This window comes from Salvelinus sp. IW2-2015, linkage group LG5 (genome assembly GCF_002910315.2).
Source record: "Salvelinus sp. IW2-2015 linkage group LG5, ASM291031v2, whole genome shotgun sequence".
Taxonomy (NCBI): domain Eukaryota; kingdom Metazoa; phylum Chordata; class Actinopteri; order Salmoniformes; family Salmonidae; genus Salvelinus; species Salvelinus sp. IW2-2015.
In genome coordinates this window covers 34,582,029-34,601,652 of record NC_036844.1, presented here as the reverse complement: position 1 = coordinate 34,601,652, position 19,624 = coordinate 34,582,029, and the positions used below count along the sequence as shown (strand labels likewise).

The following is a 19,624-nucleotide window of genomic DNA, read 5'->3' as shown; positions in this document are numbered from 1 at the left end:
GAGGAGGGGGCTGGGGAGTCGGCTGAGGAGGGGGCTGGGGTGGGGGCTAGGGAGGGGGCTGTCAGGATAAATAAAGAGAAAGGGTCAAAGACAAAACACTGTGAATATTGTACTCGGTGGGACAGTGGGGGTCATTGATGGAACACTGAAGAGTATGACCTGAGGGAACCAACATAATCTAATCGGTGAAAAAGAGAGTGGCTCAAGGGGAGACTGGGAGTGTATTGGAAAGGGAGGGAGGTATGGCACTGGCTGAGTGAAAACACATTCCTGAAGCATGTGGAGGAATGGATAGGACAAGGAGGGAGAGGCACGTGCAGCAAGGCCACAGCTTACTCATCTGGACAAACTAAGTAGTGCTAAACCCAATTACTGCTGGACAACGCAGGAACACTGACTTCCATCTCCTCTGAGACGGAATGGAGGGAATAATACACTACTATAATAACACCTAGGAGAGATGGCAGCTAAGTGGATTCTTTTGTCAACACAATCCAGCCTGAAAGTAGTTCCTCTGCATTTTTCAATCCTAACCAGATTGAGTTAAGTTTAGCAGCCTAAAAAAGGACTTGAGCCCTGGGAACCAAGGCTGAGGTGAGCATGAGAGGAGCCGAGCCACAAGTGCACTCTTTATCTGGATTCAGCAACGACGTGTGGATGAACTTTTCTGACATTCCAATGTTCAGTGGTGATAAAAGGGACCTGTGTTATCAGTAGAACATGCAGTATTACTGGACTCTCAAATCTCCTGTCAAATCATTTTACTTAAGACTCTGAAGAGGAGACATTAACCACCAAAAATGAAGAGGAGATTTTACTTTCCAAAGTTCAACATTCCATATTACTTTTGACATTGCTCATATTCCTGTGGCTGTTCAATTGATTGGGATGTTTGCTCCATTCTATGCCTCATTGATTGTGAGTGTTTGATGTGTCCGGCACTTTACAATGCCTCTTCTTGTAGAATGAAATTCTTTCCATTGGAATGCTCATTTATCTGATTAGGTCACATAGTTGAGCTCAGGGACCACTGTTGAGCATTGACAAGGAAAGTCTGCCCCCTCATTTCTTGAGTCATCAGAGCAAGGAGCCTTATCTGTTTACCTAAAGAGAAGGAGAGGAGGAGGGAGGGAGGGAGAGAATAGACAAAACACGGAGTACTAGCCAGGAGTGAGTTTACAAAACAAAAAGAGGTAGATAAAAGTGGGCGAGGACACGCACTGGTCTCCACAGCGCCGAGCTGTCACAAGCCATCTGGGTCCTCTCATAATCCCCATCAAACAGCCCGACTGGCCAGAAAGAAAAGAGTGGAGGAAAAGAGGGGAAAATGAGAGAAAGATCTGGACGGTGAGAGAGACGGAGATCTGGAAGGAGAAAGAGAGAGAAATATCTGGGTGGGGAAAAAGAGAGAGATATCTGGACAGTGAGAGAGAGAGAGATCTGGACAGTGAGAGAGAGAGAGAGATCTGGACAGTGAGATAGAGAAAGAGATCTGGACAGTGAGAGAGAGAGAGAGATCTGGACGGTGAGAGAGAGAGCTGGACGGTGAGAGAGAGAGAGAGAGAGATCTGGACAGAGAAAGAATACATGTGAAGAGAAAAGCGAAGATGCCGGAGAACAAGGTGACAGTGTACAGGACCAGCAGCTACCTGTCCCACTCTGCCTACAGGAAGATCAAGCGGGTTCTGAGCTTCAGGAGGCGTGAGTTTCTCAAACCACACAGAGACCCACACAGAGCTGCAATGTGAGGCAGGCTGTGTAGATAGGTGGTTTGGGGGTATAGAGGGTTTGAGTTCACTTGTCTGAGGAAAGGAAAGAAAATCCCTGAACCATCAAACTTGCACTCTATAATCATCTGTTTATTAAATTAGCCTGGGTGATCTTAAATCCCATCTCTCTGTCTCTCTCTCTCTCCTCTCTGTCTCTCTCAGGCGTGTTTGGCCAGCGGCTGGAGGAGACGGTTCTGTATGAGCGGCGTTACGGGGTACACATGGCACCGCTGGTGGTGGAGCAGTGTGTGGACTTCATCCGGGAGCGAGGTCTTCTGGAGGTGGGGCTGTTCCGCCAGCCAGGCCAGGCCACGCTGGTTAAAGAGTTGCAGGATGCCTTCGACGCTGGGGAGAAGCCCTCCTTTGACAGGTAAGAGCTCTCCAGTCAACACAAACAGGTTCTGCTTGATTGCAAACACTGCAATTCCCAAGCAAACAGATCAAGTTCATGAAGTTATACCTATGCTCCAGGTATGTCTGGATGTCTCACTATATGTAGTTGCTCACCCACATAAACTGGTAGTGATGTGCTGTATTTTAAGTGTGTGTGTGTGTGTGCGTGCGTGTGTGTTTGTCATCCTAGCAGTACAGACGTGCACACCGTGGCGTCTCTCCTGAAGCTGTATCTGCGGGAGCTGCCAGAGCCACTGGTGCCCTTCTCCAGATACCAGGACTTCCTGGTGTGTGGCAAGAACATCTCCTCTGAGAGGAAGCAGGTAAGTCTCCATCCAGCCGCATCATGCAGGCCATGCTGAGATGCATCGGATAAACAGATGAAGACAGAACACAACCGCTGATCTAAAAGTCCAAGGGAGAAATCTAATTGATAAACTCCACCAATGGTTAATATTGTGATAGGAGCAGCGTAGCGCACTACCTACAACAATATCTTTGTCTCCAAGAGTTTGACAGAACTACGACATCTTCTGCATCAACTTCCAGTGGCTAACTTCAACCTGCTCAACTACATCTGCCAGTAAGTCTACCGTTTACCTGTAATTTACAACAATTATCACAAATCAAGATAACGTCAAATCTGCATACAACATACCTCACGATTAATGCATTTCGAAAGCAATGAATGGAAATTGATTGAATCACTATAGCAGGGTTCCCCAACTGGCGGGCCGCGGGGAATTTTATTTGGCACCTCAACTTTTCTGAGCAATATAAAAAAATATTTTATTTTTTATTTGTTTCTTTATTGTTGGACATCTAAGTGATTTTAATGTTGGAAATCTGTTCCGAAGTATTCCCACGCATAATAGAGAGATATACAGTGCCTTCGGAAAGTATTCATACCTCTTAGATTTTTCCCACATTTTATTACGTTACAGCCTTATTCTAAAATGTATTAAATAAATACACACAATACCCCACAATGACAAAGCGAAAACAGTATTTTCTTTTTATAGCAAATTTATAAAAAATAAAAACACATACCTTATCTATATAAGTATTCAGACACTTTGCTATGACACTTGAAATTGAGATCAGGTGCATCCTGTTTCCATTGATCACCCTTGAGATGTTTCTACAACTTGATTGGAGTCCACCTGTGGTAAATTCAATTGATTGGACATGACTTGAAAAGGCATTCACCTGTCTATATAAGGTCCCACAGTTGACAGTGCATGTCAGAGCAAAAACCAAGCCGTGAGGTTGAAGGAATTGTCCGTAGAGCTCCGAGACAGGATTGTGTCGAGGCACAGATCTGGGGAAGGGTACAAAATATTTATGCAGCATTGAAGGTCCCAAGAACACAGTGGCCTCCATCATTCTTAAATGGATGAAGTTTGGAACCACCAAGACTTTTCCAAGTGCTGGCTGCCTGGCCAAACTGAGCAATTGGGGGAGAAGGGTCTTGGTCAGGGAGTTGACCAAGAACCCAATGGTCACTCTGACAGAACTCTAGAGTTCCTCCGGGGAGATGGGAGAACCTTCCAGAAGGACAGCCATCTCTGCACCACTCCACCAATCAGGCCTTTATGGTAGAGTGGCCAGACAGAAGCCACTCCTCAGTAAAAGGCACATGACAGCCTGCTTGGAGTTTGCCAAAAGGCACCTAAAGAACTCTCAGACCATGAGAAACAAGATTCTCTGGTCTGATGAAACCAAGATTCAACTCTTTGGCCTGAATACCAAGTGACACATCTGGAGAAAACCTAGCACCATCCCTACGGTGAAGCATGGTGGGGGTTTTCAGCAGCAGGGACTGGGAGACTAGTCAGGATCGAGGCAAAGATGAACTGAGCAAAGTACAGAGAGATCCTTGATGAAAACCTGCTCCAGAGATCTCAGGACCTCAAACTGGGGTGAAGGTTCACCTTTCAACAAGACAACGACCCTAAGCACACAGCCAAGACAACGCAGGAGTGGCTTCGGGACAAGTCTCTGAATGTCCTTGAGAGGCCCAGCCAGAGCCCGGACTTGAATCCGATTGAACATCTCTGGAGAGACCTGAAAATAGCTGTGCAGCAACGCTCCCCATCCAACCTGACAGAGCTGGAGAGGATCTGCAGAGAAGAATGGGAGAAACTCCCCAAATAGAGGTGTGCCAAGCTTGTAGCATTTTACCCAATAAGACTGGAGGCTGTAATTTCTACCTAAGGTGCTTCAACAAGTACTGAGTAAAGGGTCTGAATACTTATGTAAATGTGATAAATGTTTTTTATTTTTAACAAATTAGTTTTTTTAATTTTTTTTACTGTTTTTGCTTTATCATTATGGGGTCTTGTGTGTAGATTGATGAGAAAAAACACACAATACAATTAGAAAATAAGGCTGTAATGCAACAAAATGTGGAAAAGGTCAAGGAGTCTGAATACTTTCCGAAGGCACTGTATGTGATCGTATACAAACGTAAGCAAGGTTTGAAATGATTCTATTTGAGTCAAATATTATATCTGTTTTTGTTTCTCGCGGTCAAATTATTTTTAATTATGTTCTGGCCATCTAGCTAAAGAAGAATCGGCCTGCAGTTGAATCTAGTTGATGATTCCTGCACTATAGGGTCGTTTTATGTCATTTCAACAAGCCATGACACCCACCATCTCAGATAGTTCTGAAATCATTTCTGTAGTTAGAAACAGATAAGATTAGAATTCCTGCAACATCATTTTGATGAAATATAATTATATGAGAAATTAAGCTAATTGATTGCATTTTAAGTTATAGAACTCATATAATATTCAATAAATATAGTACCCAACATCCGATTGGGACCAAACTTTTTTTCTAACAACAAGTAAGATGTGGAATCCAAATAGATTGTCAAAAGCCACCCAGAATCCTATCCACCCAGAATCCTGTCCACCCAGAATCCTATCCACCCAGAATCCTATCCACCCAGAATCCTATCCACCCAGAATCCTATCCACCCAGAATCCTGTCCACCCAGAATCCTATCCACCCAGAATCCTATCCTTACATGAAGTATACAGTATCAGTTCTCTATGTCTGACTAGTAGTATGGAGCTGCGGCATGGAGTTTTTTCATCATATGTAATATATTCTCAGTGAATTTAGTAATGTTTTTTTCCCCCCTGTTCATTGAAGTTGTTTATGTCCCATCCTACATCCCAATATTACCAGGTTATGTCCACTAGATGGTGCTGTTCCTGCTATTGTTATTATTTATTTTTTAAAGAATTTCCCCATCAATGTTAAAGTGATAAATAGTTCACCCATATTGCCAAATGACATATTGGTTTCCTTACCCTGTAAGCAGTTTATGGACAAGGTATGACAGCAATCCATGCTTTGGTCTTATTTACCTGGCCACTGTTTCAAATGCAAACTTTTTTTCATTTGTGGCAGAAATCCAATGCAAGTCAATGGTACCTACACTAGCATTTTCACGTTTCATATCCAAGTAACATCATTGAGTTACACAATCAATTTTTAGCTACTTCAGGATGATTTGGACATGAAGCATGGCTTTTGACCATTTTTGTGTGTTCCTCATGTCTAACTCATTGTTAAAAAAGGTTGATCCAAATCAGATGTCAGTTACTATATATTTTTTTATATTATATGAATCCTACAAATGAAAATGACAAATTTGGGTGAAATCAATGAGCTTAATTTCTCAGCGATCAAATGATATGTATCCCCCAAAAAATAATGGTGCAAAAATGCTAATCATATCTGTTTCTAACAACAGAAACAATGTCAGAACAATCTGAGATAGTGGAAGTCAAAATCCTCTTTCTTGGACTTTTTGAGGTGGAACGACCCAATAGAATTGGCCTGTGTCCCAGTCACAACATACGTCATACAGCCTCATCTGTTCAACCATGATACATTTCTGTATGTTATGTAGCAGATGTGACAAAATCGACTCTGCCCAAGTCTCACACAGATAAATCACTGCCAATACAGGTTTTTGAATGAAGTCCAGTCCTATTCTAGCAGCAACAAGATGAGCACCCAGAACCTGGCTACTGTTTTTGGCCCAAACATCCTACGACCCAAAGCTGAAGATCCAGAGAGTATCATTGGAGGTGTGTGAGAGTCAGTGGAGGCTGGTGGGAGGAGCTATAGGAGGATGGGCTCATTTTAATGGCTGGAATTGAAATTATGGAATGGAGTCAAACGTGGTTTCCATATATTTGATAGCATTCCATTTATTCCATTCCAGCCAGTACAATGAGCCCGTCCTCCTGTAGCTCCTCCCACCAGCCTCCACTGGTGAGAGTGTTATTCAGAGAAAGAGACATGGATCAGAGCTAGACAGAACTAGCCTACAGATACAGAGCCAGTGAAGACAGACTGAGACAGATATAGGCAGATAAAGATAGTATCTGTCTGTCTGCCCGTGTGTCCTTGACAGTGTTTATATCAACACATTGTTGTGTAACATGCTATGTGCCATGTGATGCTGTTTGTACTCTATGTGTCCAGCTGTTACTCAGTGTGTCTGTCTGTCTGTCTGTCTGTCTGTCTGTCCCCCAGGGGCAGCCGTGGTGCAGCAGCTTATGTCCGAGCTGATCAGGGAGCACCAGTGCCTTTTCTCCAGGGAGTGGGGAGACATAGAGGCACCTGGCTCTTCACGTCCTGACTCTTACCCATGTCAGAGATGGAAAGGAGACCCATTCGAGGGGGCGCACATCCAGCCAACTGCCCAGACCCAGTCGCATGATTACAGGCTGGGCATAACAGCCGAGCACCTCCCCCAACAACAGCTAAATCACCATCCTTCCCCTTGCTCCCGCCAGCTCTCCCTGCCTCTGATCCCTAAGAGGAGAGGGTCGGCCCAAAACCCAGATGAAACCAGCTTAGCCACACGGCTGTCCATCACAGACCACCAGCAACAGCCAGCTGAGGTGTTCTCTCCAGTGAGTCTTTCTTCTGGGCCTCTGTACCACAGATACACTCTGTCCCAGTCAGAGTCCCAGCCCACTGAGACTGCAGACAGCCCCCACCCTACCTCCCAACTCACAGCCTCTGCCTCCACAGTGACGCTACAGGCTGCCCCAGAACCCAGCAGCATGCTGCCCATTGGCTGGAGGGGCCCAGAGGATCCCAGCTGGGCTGCAGAACAGGGGACTACTGGCACCAGTGGTAGCAGTGAGGCTCAGGACAGTACTCTGTCTGTCTATGACAACCTGGACACACTACAACGCATGGAGGAGGTGGCTGCGGATGGTGGTGGGGGCAGCCCTGCTGGCCCGGTGGAGGTGGGCACGGCCAGCATGGTAGACACCAGAAGCTCCTGGTCTTCCTGTGAGATTCTGTCCCTGGAAGACAGTGGGAGTGGTGTGGTCAGAACCAGCCCAGGACGGGGGTCCACTAGGTTCCCCTCCTTCAGGACTGACCCAGGAGACGAGGACCTCCATCCTAACTCCCCAGCCTCCTCCTCTGCCCTCACTGATGCCCCCCTGAGCACGGGCAGCTCGGAGGTCTTCCTGCCCTCTGCTCCTCCGGACCTCCGCGTCCCCCCGGCCTCCCAGGCCATGCACTGGCTCTTGACTGGCCTCAGACAACAGATGGCCAGGCAGAGGGCTGAGTTCGAGGCCAAGATCCAGAGGTAATAGAACTGTGAATAAACCATGCCAATGCAACAGCAGTCCTTGTCAACAGTCTATATACATGCTACACGGAGTGTACAAAACATTAGGAACACCTGCTCTTTCCATGACATAGACTGACCAGGTGAAATCTATGATCCCTTATTGATGTCACTTGTTAAATCCACTTCAAATCAGTGTAAATGAAGGGGAGGAGACAGGTTAAAGAAGGATTCCTAAGCCTCAAGACAATTGAGACATTGATTGTGTATGTGTGCAATTCAGAGGATGAATGGGCAAGATAAAAGATTAAGATGCCTTTGAACGGGGTATGGTAGTAGGTGCCAGGTGCCCCGGTTTGTGTGTGTCAAGAACTGCAACGCTGCTGGGTTTTCAAGCAACAGTTTCCTGTGTTTATCAAGAATGGTCCATCACCATCCAAAGGACATCCAGCCAACTTGACACAACTGTGGGAAGCATTGGAGTCCACATGGGCCAGCATCCCTGTGAAACGCTTTTGACACCTTATAGAGTCCATGCTCTGACGAATTCAGGCTGTTCTGATGGTAAAAGGTGGTGCAACTCAAGAATAGGAAGGTGATACTAATGTTTAGTACACTCAGTGTACTGTCTATATAGAGTCTTCAACATGTGTCAGGTTACAATAACATGATATTAGTCCTACATGTTACACCACAGTGCTGTAGTACCAGCAGAGTGAAACCTCTGTGTGTGACTCCTTGTCCTTCTCTGTCCTGTCTCTCCCAGGTTGGAGAAGCGTAACGAGGCCCTCCAGGGGGAGGTGGTGGGACTGCGGACCAGCCTGGAGCAGCAGCGCCGCTGGTACAGTGTGGCCGAGATCAAGATCCGCAACGTGGAGCGTGCCCGGGCCGATGCCGACCGCCGCAACACCACTCTACAGAGGGAGATGGAGCAGTTCTTTGATACCTTCGGAGAGCTGAACGCTGAGGCCCGGAAGAGCGAAGGTTAGGGTTAGCACCCCTGGAGAGCTGAGCGCTGAGGCCAGGAAGAGCGAAGGTTATGGTTAGCACCCCTGGAGAGCTGAGCGCTGAGGCCAGGAAGAGCGAAGGTTAGGTTAGCACCCCTGGAGAGCTGAGCGCTGAGGCCAGGAAGAGCGAAGGTTAGGGTTAGGCACCCCTGGAGAGCTGAGCGCTGAGGCCAGGAAGAGCGAAGGTTAGGGTTAGCACCCCTGGAGAGCTGAGCGCTGAGGCCAGGAAGAGCAAGCATATCTTACAGAGCTTCTGATGGCCAGTCAGATTAGAGAAAGATGCCATTACCAGAGCACTACAAGAGCAGTATCAGGAGAAAACAAAATCCATCTGAATGAATATAGAGAGAACTGTCTGTTGCCATGATTAATCCATATTGGATTTGTCTCATAATGAGTTGTACATGTTTGAGGATGGTTCTAAGACAGTTTTGAGATGGAACCTGCTGAGATGGACAACTCTGCTCTGATGCCTTGGACATTGTTCAACCAGACATATTGACCACCAGACCAGACCAGAATGAGGTGGACTGGAGACGATGGAGACAGACAAGAAACATAAGCTACTGAGCTCACTAAATGTGTCAATGACTGAAATGAGCCCTATAATATACAGAATCAAAACTTGAGACTTAATGGATGGCTGACAGCTGGCCTGGCCGTTGATATAATAGACAGGCCCAGACCCAGCCAGTCTGTCCTGAGCCACACAGGAAAAGTTGTGAAAGAGATCTGGGAAGTAACATAACAGTCTCATAGAATCGGACCCTACGAGATCCGGAGTACTGCTGGTTTTCAGTTCTACCTGATAATTCGTTACACCCACCTGGTGCCCCAGGTCTAAATATGTCCCTGCTTAGAAGGGAAGAATGGGGGGGGGAGCATTGTAACTAGCTTCAAGGTCCAGATGTGAATGTGAGGCCCAAACAAGGTGTTGAAACGCAGAGATTATGTACTATTCCCAGTCTCTGACAAGATCCCACAGCCATTTAGACACCATGTGAAAGCTGATCTTAAATAGGATTTGATTTAGTGCTTCCAAGTATTGAGGTCATGTTCTGAGTTTGTCTATGAGGGTGTCTAAGAACAGACTCATATTACTGATGCAGGTATTTCACACTGCTATAAATATGAAGGATTATAATTTGGGACCCATCTGAACACTATTTCACTTCGTTATGACAGGGCAGGTTGAGTCACAGCTTTTAACAGTACACCACTTGAAAATGCCCATGTAGCTTTTCCACGAAAACCAATATGTATAGTGCAATATTAACGTCCTGAATAATAAAACATACTTTTACTAAATCATTTTGCAGAGGAACGTGCGCGCACACACACACACACTGAAACACGCATGCAAGCACACAAACACACACACTTGTATGAAATAAAATAACCAAAGACGTAAGCAATAGATCCTGTCTATAGCAATAGCATTTTATTTAGCAGAATTAATGTTGTCCTCCTTTGATGTCAAATGATAATCATCTCTTGAGTTTTTGCATATTTTTCAGACAGGGCGAATATAGTGGAACATATTAAAGGTGCTACACGTAGGATTTCTTTTTGCATTGTAATTTCAGAAAAATGTCCATAATATATCCGGTACTAATAGTGGAATGATGGTGTTTCGCCGTCTTAATGACCCGCCAGTGTTGTGATTGGCTGTGATGTTCACCTATTGATATCTCCTGCCGGTGCTGCATCTGTTTTCAAACTGGGAAAGCTGTTCTGACTTTGTAGCTATGTTATCTAGTGGAAATAGTTCTGTCATTTTCTGGTTGCTAAAATTCGACACTGTTTGCTCAATTTCAGCTTATGTGAGAAAACAAGCACTGCATAGTGTAGGGAATCAATGTACCATCTAAATTGCTGTGAAATATCTTTTCAATAACAAACAATATCATTTTTTACAGCTGTTTGAAGCTGGTGGACCAAACCAAAAGCTACTTTTGGTTTTGGTCCACCAGCATCAAACAGCGGTTTTGGTCACTATTCAGTGCTTGTTTTTTCACATAAACTGAAATTGAGCGAACCGTGTAGAATTTTCTCAACCAGGAAAATTGTGATTTCCACTAGATATCCCAGCCACAAAATCAGAACAGCTTCCCTAGTTTGACCACAGATGCCGCTGTGGCGGAAGAAATCAATAGGCGAATACACCAGCCAATCACAACACTGGCGGGTCAGTAATATTGCGACACACTATCATTTCACTATTACCGGCAGATATAGTATGGACATTTTTTTTTTAATTACAATGCAAAAATCTCATGTGTAGCACCTTTAAGGAGTCATCAGTGATGCATCTCTGAATAAGACCACCAGTGGGCGCCCATACATGGCATTGCACAGCAGAGAACACAAGCAGTAGAGACAGGCCAATCTAACAGATTCTACCTCCAGTTTATAGACTTGACTATGTATCTATGTCTTGAAGAAATGTGTAATAAACAAGTTTGATTGCATTAAACAGCAAACCAGACAAAGTGTCTGTATTGATTGTTTGATTACAAAATGAGTGATAGAGATAAAGACATAAGGTAACATAGACCAGTAGGGTTTGGTCGATATGATTGGGACCAGTGGACTGTAAACACAGGGTTTGGTCAATATGATTGGGACCAGTGGACTGTAAACACAAGTCAACACAGTTTACCCACCTTTTTATTTTGCCCGATAGTTTACCCACCTTTTTATTTTGCCCGACAGTTTACCCACCTTTTTATTTTGCCCGACAGTTACCCACCTTTTTATTTTGCCCGACAGTTACCCACCTTTTGCGGAAAAAATTTATTGAAAGGGAGCGTGACTTTTTTCACGGCGGCCTGGCGATCAGAGTTTACCCACATCTTTCTCTTACCACTACATCACTGATTGAGACCTTACAATGATGATTTAAGAGTCGACCTGCCCCATATCTTAGTAATAGCTTACAGGAGCAAGATTGTCACTCATATTCAGATTTTCAGCCTTGTATATTACTACACTGCACAAACCAGAGACACACACCCCACTCAATGTCCCTCACACATTAGATTCACTCAGTGAAAAACAATAACCCAGAGAAAAAAGCCCTTGGGAGGTTGTGTTGTGTGCTCCATGGAGTTGATCTAGATATCTTTCTCAGATGTATTTATTTATTTCATTAAAAAAATAAACTGTTTTCGCTTTGTCATTATGGGATATTGTGTGCCACCATGAACACAGCTCCAGTTCAGTTTGTTCCCAGCAGGACTGAGGCAAAGACATTAGCATGGATCTGTCGGTCAGGTATCACAAGGCTCTTTCTCAGGACATCAAGGTCCAGAATGATAAAGATTCCTAAGTCAATGTGGGTCTCGCCAGTGTTGATTTTCAAGTCCCAAGGAGAATGTCCACTGTACTCTCAAACACACATGACACACTGCATCAAACATGTYGGTTAATGGTCCAGCATTGAGACTGCTCTGGACACCAGTAATGTGGTGGAAAAGAACACGATGAAAGAAAGCCACCTATCAGTGGTGAGACCTGTCTTTGGTTACCCCTGTAACATTTCTCCTGTCACCACACTGAGGTTCTAGAGGTTCCAAACAGACGTATCGCTATGAAGTCAATCAACACACAGTAAAGCATTAGAGGCTAGATTCAACATTGCCCATTGAAGGATTGAGAACGAGAGTGAATCTGGAGGACAGAGCTGCACAGAAAAGGAAAAAAATGCAGACTCAAGACTGATGGGAAGATGACACACTTGCGCGTTTCTTGTGTTTAGGCGGAGTTTGGATAGTCATACAATTTTTTAGAAACAATMTGAAAAAKAACTGAATGCATGATTGTATCCCTCTTTTAATCAATATTTTTCTTGGAATGACTTTAAGCTGAAATTGTCTAGAAAGTGCAATGTATCCACCGTTCGCCTTTTTTCCCATTCAGTTTCATTATAATACATCTTTCAAACATCAACGAATTTCTGAAATGTTTCCCATTGCATTTTAACAATAATTTGTTCTAAAATAAATGGATGTATTTTGTACAGTTTGTATGCCTCAGCATATTTGGATCAGCTGTAAAACCCAGTCTCAGCATCACAACAATCAATACATTTAAACACACAGTATACAGTATAGATAGATACTTATGTACATGAACACACATAACATGCATAAAATGTATCACTCTTTACCCTCCTTAGGAAAGACCCAGACCAGAGCCAAGTACTGTTTCTTCACACAGAGGAGGCTAATGTCCTCTGGATGGAAATACATGAAGATGTTGCATCACAGCTGTTTATATGTGTAGTCAAGTATTCMTTTTTAGTAACATGCAGCAATGTCTTTTGTTCATCATTAGATATTTCCGATGACAAAACAGTCATTAGACATTATAGCCTAGCCCTAGTTTAATGCATATACAGTACTTTATACTGAAACTGTAGGTGGTCAAACTACACATTGAACAGTGTGTGCTCTTGGCTTGGACAACAAGTCTAGAGGTGCATGACTTATTTGACCCATGGTACAGTATGAATGGACTATTTACAACAGAGATAGGGAAAGAGTGACAGAGAGAGTTCAATTTAAAACGGAATCATTTTCAGTTTAAAAAAGAAAAGCGGTTGTATGATTTACCATCCAGCGGGACCCAAAGTAAAAATAGACAGTATAAAGTAATGTGAAAAGTGCTACCTAAGAAGATGGATAGTTAGTGATGCTTGAAAAAGAAACAGAGATGTCGGGGTGGAAAGAGGCTCACTGTCACTCCTCTAGCGCCCCCGTGAGGGTGTCAACACAGCTGCTGTCGGTGTCAGAGGCCAAGGTCTGCTCAGTGGACATTGAGGAAAAGTCACTCGTAGAGGACGACTGGGAAGCTGTAGCACTGTGGTTCACCACTTCATCTACAGCACAGAGAGAGAGAAAGAGGAGAAGAGACAGTGAGAGAGAGAAAGACAGTGAAGAGAGAGAAAGACAGTGAGAGAGAGAGAGACAATGAGAGAGAAAGACAGTGAGAGAGAGAGAAAGACAGTGAGAGAGGGAGAAGACAGTGAGAGAGAGAGAAAGACAGTGAGAGAGAGAGAAAGACAGTGAGAGAGAGGAGAAACGGAGAGAGAGAGAGATAAGGGCCCATGAAGTGATACACAGTATGACATCATCAAAACATATGACAGTGTGACTCACACCCTGACTTCTCTTGAGAACAAAAACATTGTTCTTCATTTTTGGGCTTAGAGAAAGTGAGTAAGGATTATGAGGACCAAGATGATCTCACCAACAGTGAACATCGGGGAAGGTATACTGTAAATGTCATTTCTAAAGCCCTCAGCAACAGACAGTGCATGTGTCAGAAGCACACAGTATCCATGGTCATTCACCTGCACAGTCCTCCTTTATTACTCCATTCTGGTTCCTCTCCTCCCAGTCCATCAACTCGTCATAGATCAGCTCTGGAAGAAATGAAAGGAAAGGTGTCCTTAACTCACAGTGATGGAGGAAGGCATGGGTGACGAGCGAAGGCTATGGGCTGACTGAAGGAAAGCTATGGCTGACTGAAGAAAGCTATGGGCTGACTGAAGGCAGACTATGGGCTGACTGAAGGCTGGCCATGAGCTATGCAGGCTATGGGCTGACTGAAGGCAGACTATGGGCTGACTGAAGAAAGGCTATGGGCTGATTGAAGGCAGGCTAGGGCTGACTGAAGGAAGGCTATGGGCTGACTGAAGGCAGACTATGGGCTGACTGAAGGCTGGCCATGAGCTATGCAGGCTATGGGCTGACTGAAGGAAGGCTATGGGCTGACTGAAGGCAGGCTATGGCTGATGGAAGGCAAGCTATGGGTTGACGGAAGGCAGGCTTATGGGCTGACGGAAGGCAGGCTATGGGCTGACGGATGCAGGCTATGGGCTGACTGGATGCAGGCTATGGGCTGACGGAGGGCAGGCTATGGGCTGACGGATGCAGGCTATGGGCTGACGGATGCAGGCTATGGCTGACGGAAGGCAGGCTATGGGTGCGATGCAGGCTATGGGATGACGGAAGGCATGGCTATGACTGATGGAAGCAGGCTATGGGCTGACGGAAGGCAGGCTATGGGCTGACGGAAGGCAGGCTATGGGCTGACGGATTCAGAGCTATGGGCTGACGGATTCAGGCTATGGCTGACGGATTCAGGCTATGGGCTGACGGAAGGCAGGCTATGGGCTGATGGAAGGCAGGCTATGGATTGATGGAAGGCAGGCTATGGGCTGATGGAGGCAGGCTATGGAGTGATGGAAGGCAGGCTATGGGCTGACTGAAGGCAGACTATGGGCTGACTGAAGGCTGGCCATGAGCTATGCAGGATATGGGCTGACTGAAGGCGGCTATGGCTAGACTGAAGGAAGGCTATGGGCTGACTGAAGGCAGACTATGGGCTGACTGAAGGCTGGCCATGAGCTAAGCAGGCTATGTGCTGACTGAAGGAAGGCTATGGGCTGACTGAAGGCATGGCAATGGGCTGACTGAAGGCAAGGCTATGGGCTGACTGAAGGCAGGCAATGGGCTGACTGAAGCAGACTATGGGCTGACTGAGGCTGGACATGGAGCTATGTGCAGGCTATGGGCTGACTGAAGGCAGGCTATGGCGCTGACGGAAGCAGGCACATGGGGCTGACGGAAGGCAGGCTATGGGTTGATGGAAGGCAGGCTATGGGCTGACTGAAGGCTGGACCATGTGCGGCTATATGCAGGCTATGGGGACTGACTGGGAAGGCTACGGGCTGACTGAAGCAGGCTATGGGCTGACTGAAGGCTAGGCCATAGCTATGCAGGCTAGGGCTGACTGAAGGAAGGCTATGGGCTGACTGAAGGCAGGACTATGGGCTGCTACTGAGGATGGCCATGAGCTATGCAGCTATGGGCTGACTGAAGGAAGGCTATGGGCTGACTGAAGGCAGGCTATGGGCTGACTGAAGGAAGGCTATGGGCTGAAGGAAGGCTATGGGCTGACTTAAGGCAGACTATGGGCTGAAGGAAGGCAGGCTATGGGCTGTCTGAATGCAGGCTATGGGCTGACTGAAAGAAGGCTATGGCTGACTGAAGGAAGGCTATGGGCTGATGGAAGGCAGGCTATGGATTGATGGAAGGCAGGGTATGGGCTGACTGAAGCAGACTATGGGCTGACTGAAGGAGACTATGGGCTGACTGAAGGCATGCATGGCTAGGCAGGCTTTTGGATAGGCAGGCTATGGGCTGACTGAAGCAGACTATGGTGATGGAAGGCAGGCTATGGATTGATGGAAGGCAGCTATGGGCTGACGGAAGCAGGCAGCTGATCGAAGGCAGGCTATGGGCTGACGGATTCAGGCTATGGGCTGACGGATTCAGGCTATGGGCTGACGGATTCAGGCTATGGGCTGACGGAAGGCAGGCTATGGGCTGATGGAAGGCAGGCTATGGATTGATGGAAGGCAGGCTATGGGCTGATGGAAGGCAGGCTATGGATTGATGGAAGGCAGGCTATGGGCTGACTGAAGGCAGACTATGGGCTGGCTGAAGGCTGGCCATGAGCTATGCAGGATATGGGCTGACTGAAGGCAGGCTATGGGCTGACTGAAGGAAGGCTATGGGCTGACTGAAGGCAGACTATGGGCTGACTGAAGGCTGGCCATGAGCTAAGCAGGCTATGTGCTGACTGAAGGAAGGCTATGGGCTGACTGAAGGCAGGCAATGGGCTGACTGAAGAAGGCTATGGGCTGACTGAAGGCAGGCAATGGGCTGACTGAAGGCAGACTATGGGCTGACTGAAGGCTGGCCATGAGCTATGCAGGCTATGGGCTGACTGAAGGCAGGCTATGGGCTGACGGATGCAGGCCATGGGCTGACGGAAGGCAGGCTATGGGTTGATGGAAGGCAGGCTATGGGCTGACTGAAGGCTGGCCATGCGCTATGCAGGCTATGGGCTGACTGAAGGAAGGCTACGGCTGACTGAAGGCAGGCTATGGGCTGACTGAAGGCTGGCCATGAGCTATGCAGGCTATGGGCTGACTGAAGGAAGGCTATGGGCTGACGAAGGCAGACTATGGGCTGACTGATGGATGGCCATGAGCTATGCAGGCTATGGGCTGACTGAAGGAAGGCTATGGGCTGACTGAAGGCAGGCTATGGGCTGACTGAAGGAAGGCTATGGGCTGAAGGAAGGCTATGGCTGACTTAAGGCAGACTATGGGCTGAAGGAAGGCAGGCTATGGGCTGTCTGAATGCAGGCTATGGGCTGACTGAAAGAAGGCTATGGGCTGACTGAAGGAAGGCTATGGGCTGATGGAAGGCAGGCTATGGATTGATGGAAGGCAGGGTATGGGCTGACTGAAGGCAGACTATGGGCTGACTGAAGGCAGACTATGGGCTGACTGAAGGCATGCCATGGGCTAGGCAGGCTTTGGATAGGCAGGCTATGGGCTGACTGAAGGCAGACTATGGGCTGATGGAAGGCAGGCTATGGATTGATGGAAGGCAGGCTATGGGCTGATGGATGGCAGGCTATGGATTGATGGAAGGCAGGCTACGTAGGCTGATGGAAGGCAGGCTATGGGCTGATGGAAGGCAGGCTATGGATGATGGAAGGCAGGCTACGGCTGATGGAAGGCAGGCTATGGGCTGATGGAAGGCAGTCTATGGGCTGATGGAAGCAGGCTAGGCAGATGGAAGGCAGGCTATGGACTGATGGAAGCAGGCTATGGGTTGATGGAAGGCAGGCTATGGATTGATGGAAGGCAGGCTATGGGCTGACTGAAGGCTGGCCATGCGCTATGCAGGCTATGGGCTGACTGAAGGAAGGCTACGGGCTGACTGAAGGCAGGTATGCTGACTGAAGGCTGGCCATGAGGCTATGCAGGCTATGGGCTGACTGAAGGAAGGCTATGGGCTGACTTGAAGGCAGACTATGGGCTGACTGATGTGGATGGCCATGAGCTATGCAGGCTATGGGCTGACTGAAGGAAGGCTATGGGCTGACTGAAGGCAGGCTATGGGCTGACTGAAGGAAGGCTATGGGCTGACTTAGGCGACTATGGGGCTAGAGCAGGCTATGGGCTGCTAATGTAGGCGGTATGGCTGACTGAAGGAAGGCTATGGGCTGACGGGAAGGCAGGCTATGGGCTGATGGAAGGGCAGTATATGGGCTGATGGAAGGCAGGCTATGTGGCTGATGGAAAGGGTAGGCTTATGGCGCTGACGGTTGCAGGCTACTTGGCTGACGGAAGGCAGGCTATGGCGTGATGGAAGGCAAGGCTATGGAGTTGATGGAGGCAGGGGTATGGGCTGACTGAAGGCAGACTATCGCTGAAGGAAGGCCAGCTATGGCTCATGAAGAGGGCTACTGGGCTGATCTGAGGCAGACTATGCGCGCTGACTGAAGGCAGGCTATGGGCTGACTGAAGGAAGGCTATGGGCTGACTTAAGGCTGGCCATGAGCTATGCAGGCTATGGGCTGACTGAAGCAAGGCTATGGGCTGACTGAAGGAAGGCTATGGGCTGACGGAAGGCAGGCTATGGGCTGATGGAAGGCAGTATATGGGCTGATGGAAAGCAGGCTATGGGCTGACAAAACATAAACACATAAACCATCCTTGTACAGAGAGGTAGCAGAAGCTCTATAATGGCTGTGGGGCAAGGGACAGTAAGGTAAAATACAAACAAAACAGTTGTCATACCTTTCCACTGTTCAATGCTGTGTTCTCGCTCCTCCAGCTGTTTATCAGATATCTGTGGTGGTGGCTATAGACGTCATCACAGCATACACAGACAGTTATAGACAGTTGGCTCGTGTGAGACCAAATGAGTGTTACAAGTTGACACAAACAGAGGGACAGAAAATCTAATTGTACTTGTCACATGCTTCATAAACTACAGGTGTAGACTAACWGTGAAATGCTTCCCAACAAAGCAGAGAACCTTTTCCTTTTTAAAATAATAGAAAAATATCAAATAATAACACAAGGAATAAATACACAATGAGTAATGATAACATGCCTATATACACAGGGTAACAGTACAGAGTCGATGTGCAGGGGTACAAGGTAATTGAGGTAGATATGTACATATRGGTAGGGATAAAGTGACTAGGCAACAGGATAGATAATCAACAGTAACAGCAGCGTATGTGATGAGTCAAAGTGTTAGTGCAAAGAGGGTCAATACAGATAGTTAAMTAGTTAACCAATAGCTACCCGGACTAACTATTTATCAGTCTTATGGCTTTGGGGTAAAAGCTGTTTAGGGTCCTGTTGATTCCCGACTTGGTCCATCGGTACCGCTTGCTGTGTGGTAGCAGAGGGAACAGTCTATGACTTGGGTGGCTGGAGTCTTTTACCATTTTTATGGCCTTCCTCTGACACTGCCTGGTATAGAAGTCTTAGATGGCAGGTAACTCTACACACTACCCTYTGTTGCGCCTTCCGGTCAGATGTCAAGCAGTTGCCATACCAAGCTATGATGCAGTCAGTCAAGATACTCTCAATGGTAGAGCTGTATAACATTTTGAGRATCTGAGCACCCATGCCAAATCTTTTCAGTCTTCTGAAGGGGAAGAGGCATTGTCGTGCCCTCTTCATGACTGTGTTGGTGTGAGTGGACCATGATAATATCCTTAGTGATGTGGACACCGAGAAACTTGAAGCTCTCGACCTGCTCCACTGCTCGGCCATCCATTCCCTGTAGTCAACGATCATCTCTTTTGTCTTGCTGACATTGAGGRAGGAGTTGTTGTCCTGACACCACACTGCCTCAAATCGGCTACGGAGAGCGTGATCACACAGTCAGCAGGTGCTCTCATGCATGGTTCAGTGTTGCTAGCCTCGTAGCAAGCATAGAAGGTAT

General features: G+C 46.8%; 2 protein-coding genes across 5 annotated transcripts in view; one reads left to right on the top strand and one right to left on the bottom strand.

Annotated features, from left to right (window-relative positions):
* LOC111964416 (rho GTPase-activating protein 24) overlaps positions 1–11,272 on the top strand; it is an 18,675-nt gene extending 7,403 nt beyond the window's left edge. Inside the window, exons 1-7 of one of the 4 annotated variants that reach the window (XM_023988316.2) lie at positions 148–918; positions 1,932–2,139; positions 2,353–2,485; positions 2,672–2,745; positions 6,153–6,274; positions 6,726–7,800; positions 8,549–11,272. In XM_023988316.2, the coding sequence (XP_023844084.1) occupies positions 1,991–2,139; positions 2,353–2,485; positions 2,672–2,745; positions 6,153–6,274; positions 6,726–7,800; positions 8,549–8,771 (1,776 nt within the window). In that variant the 5' untranslated portion in view covers positions 148–918; positions 1,932–1,990 and the 3' untranslated portion in view covers positions 8,772–11,272. The other 3 variants (XM_023988314.2, XM_023988313.2, XM_070443725.1) reach the window with 3 other exon arrangements.
* A 1,333-nt stretch (positions 11,273–12,605) lies between these two features.
* LOC111964417 (mitogen-activated protein kinase 9) overlaps positions 12,606–19,624 on the bottom strand; it is a 33,896-nt gene continuing 26,877 nt past the window's right edge. Inside the window, exons 10-12 of the mRNA XM_023988317.2 lie at positions 18,460–18,523; positions 14,146–14,217; positions 12,606–13,671 (exon numbers count right to left, since the gene is read on the bottom strand). Of these exons, the coding sequence (XP_023844085.1) occupies positions 13,532–13,671; positions 14,146–14,217; positions 18,460–18,523 (276 nt within the window). The 3' untranslated portion in view covers positions 12,606–13,531. The remainder of the gene's footprint in view (positions 13,672–14,145; positions 14,218–18,459; positions 18,524–19,624) is intronic.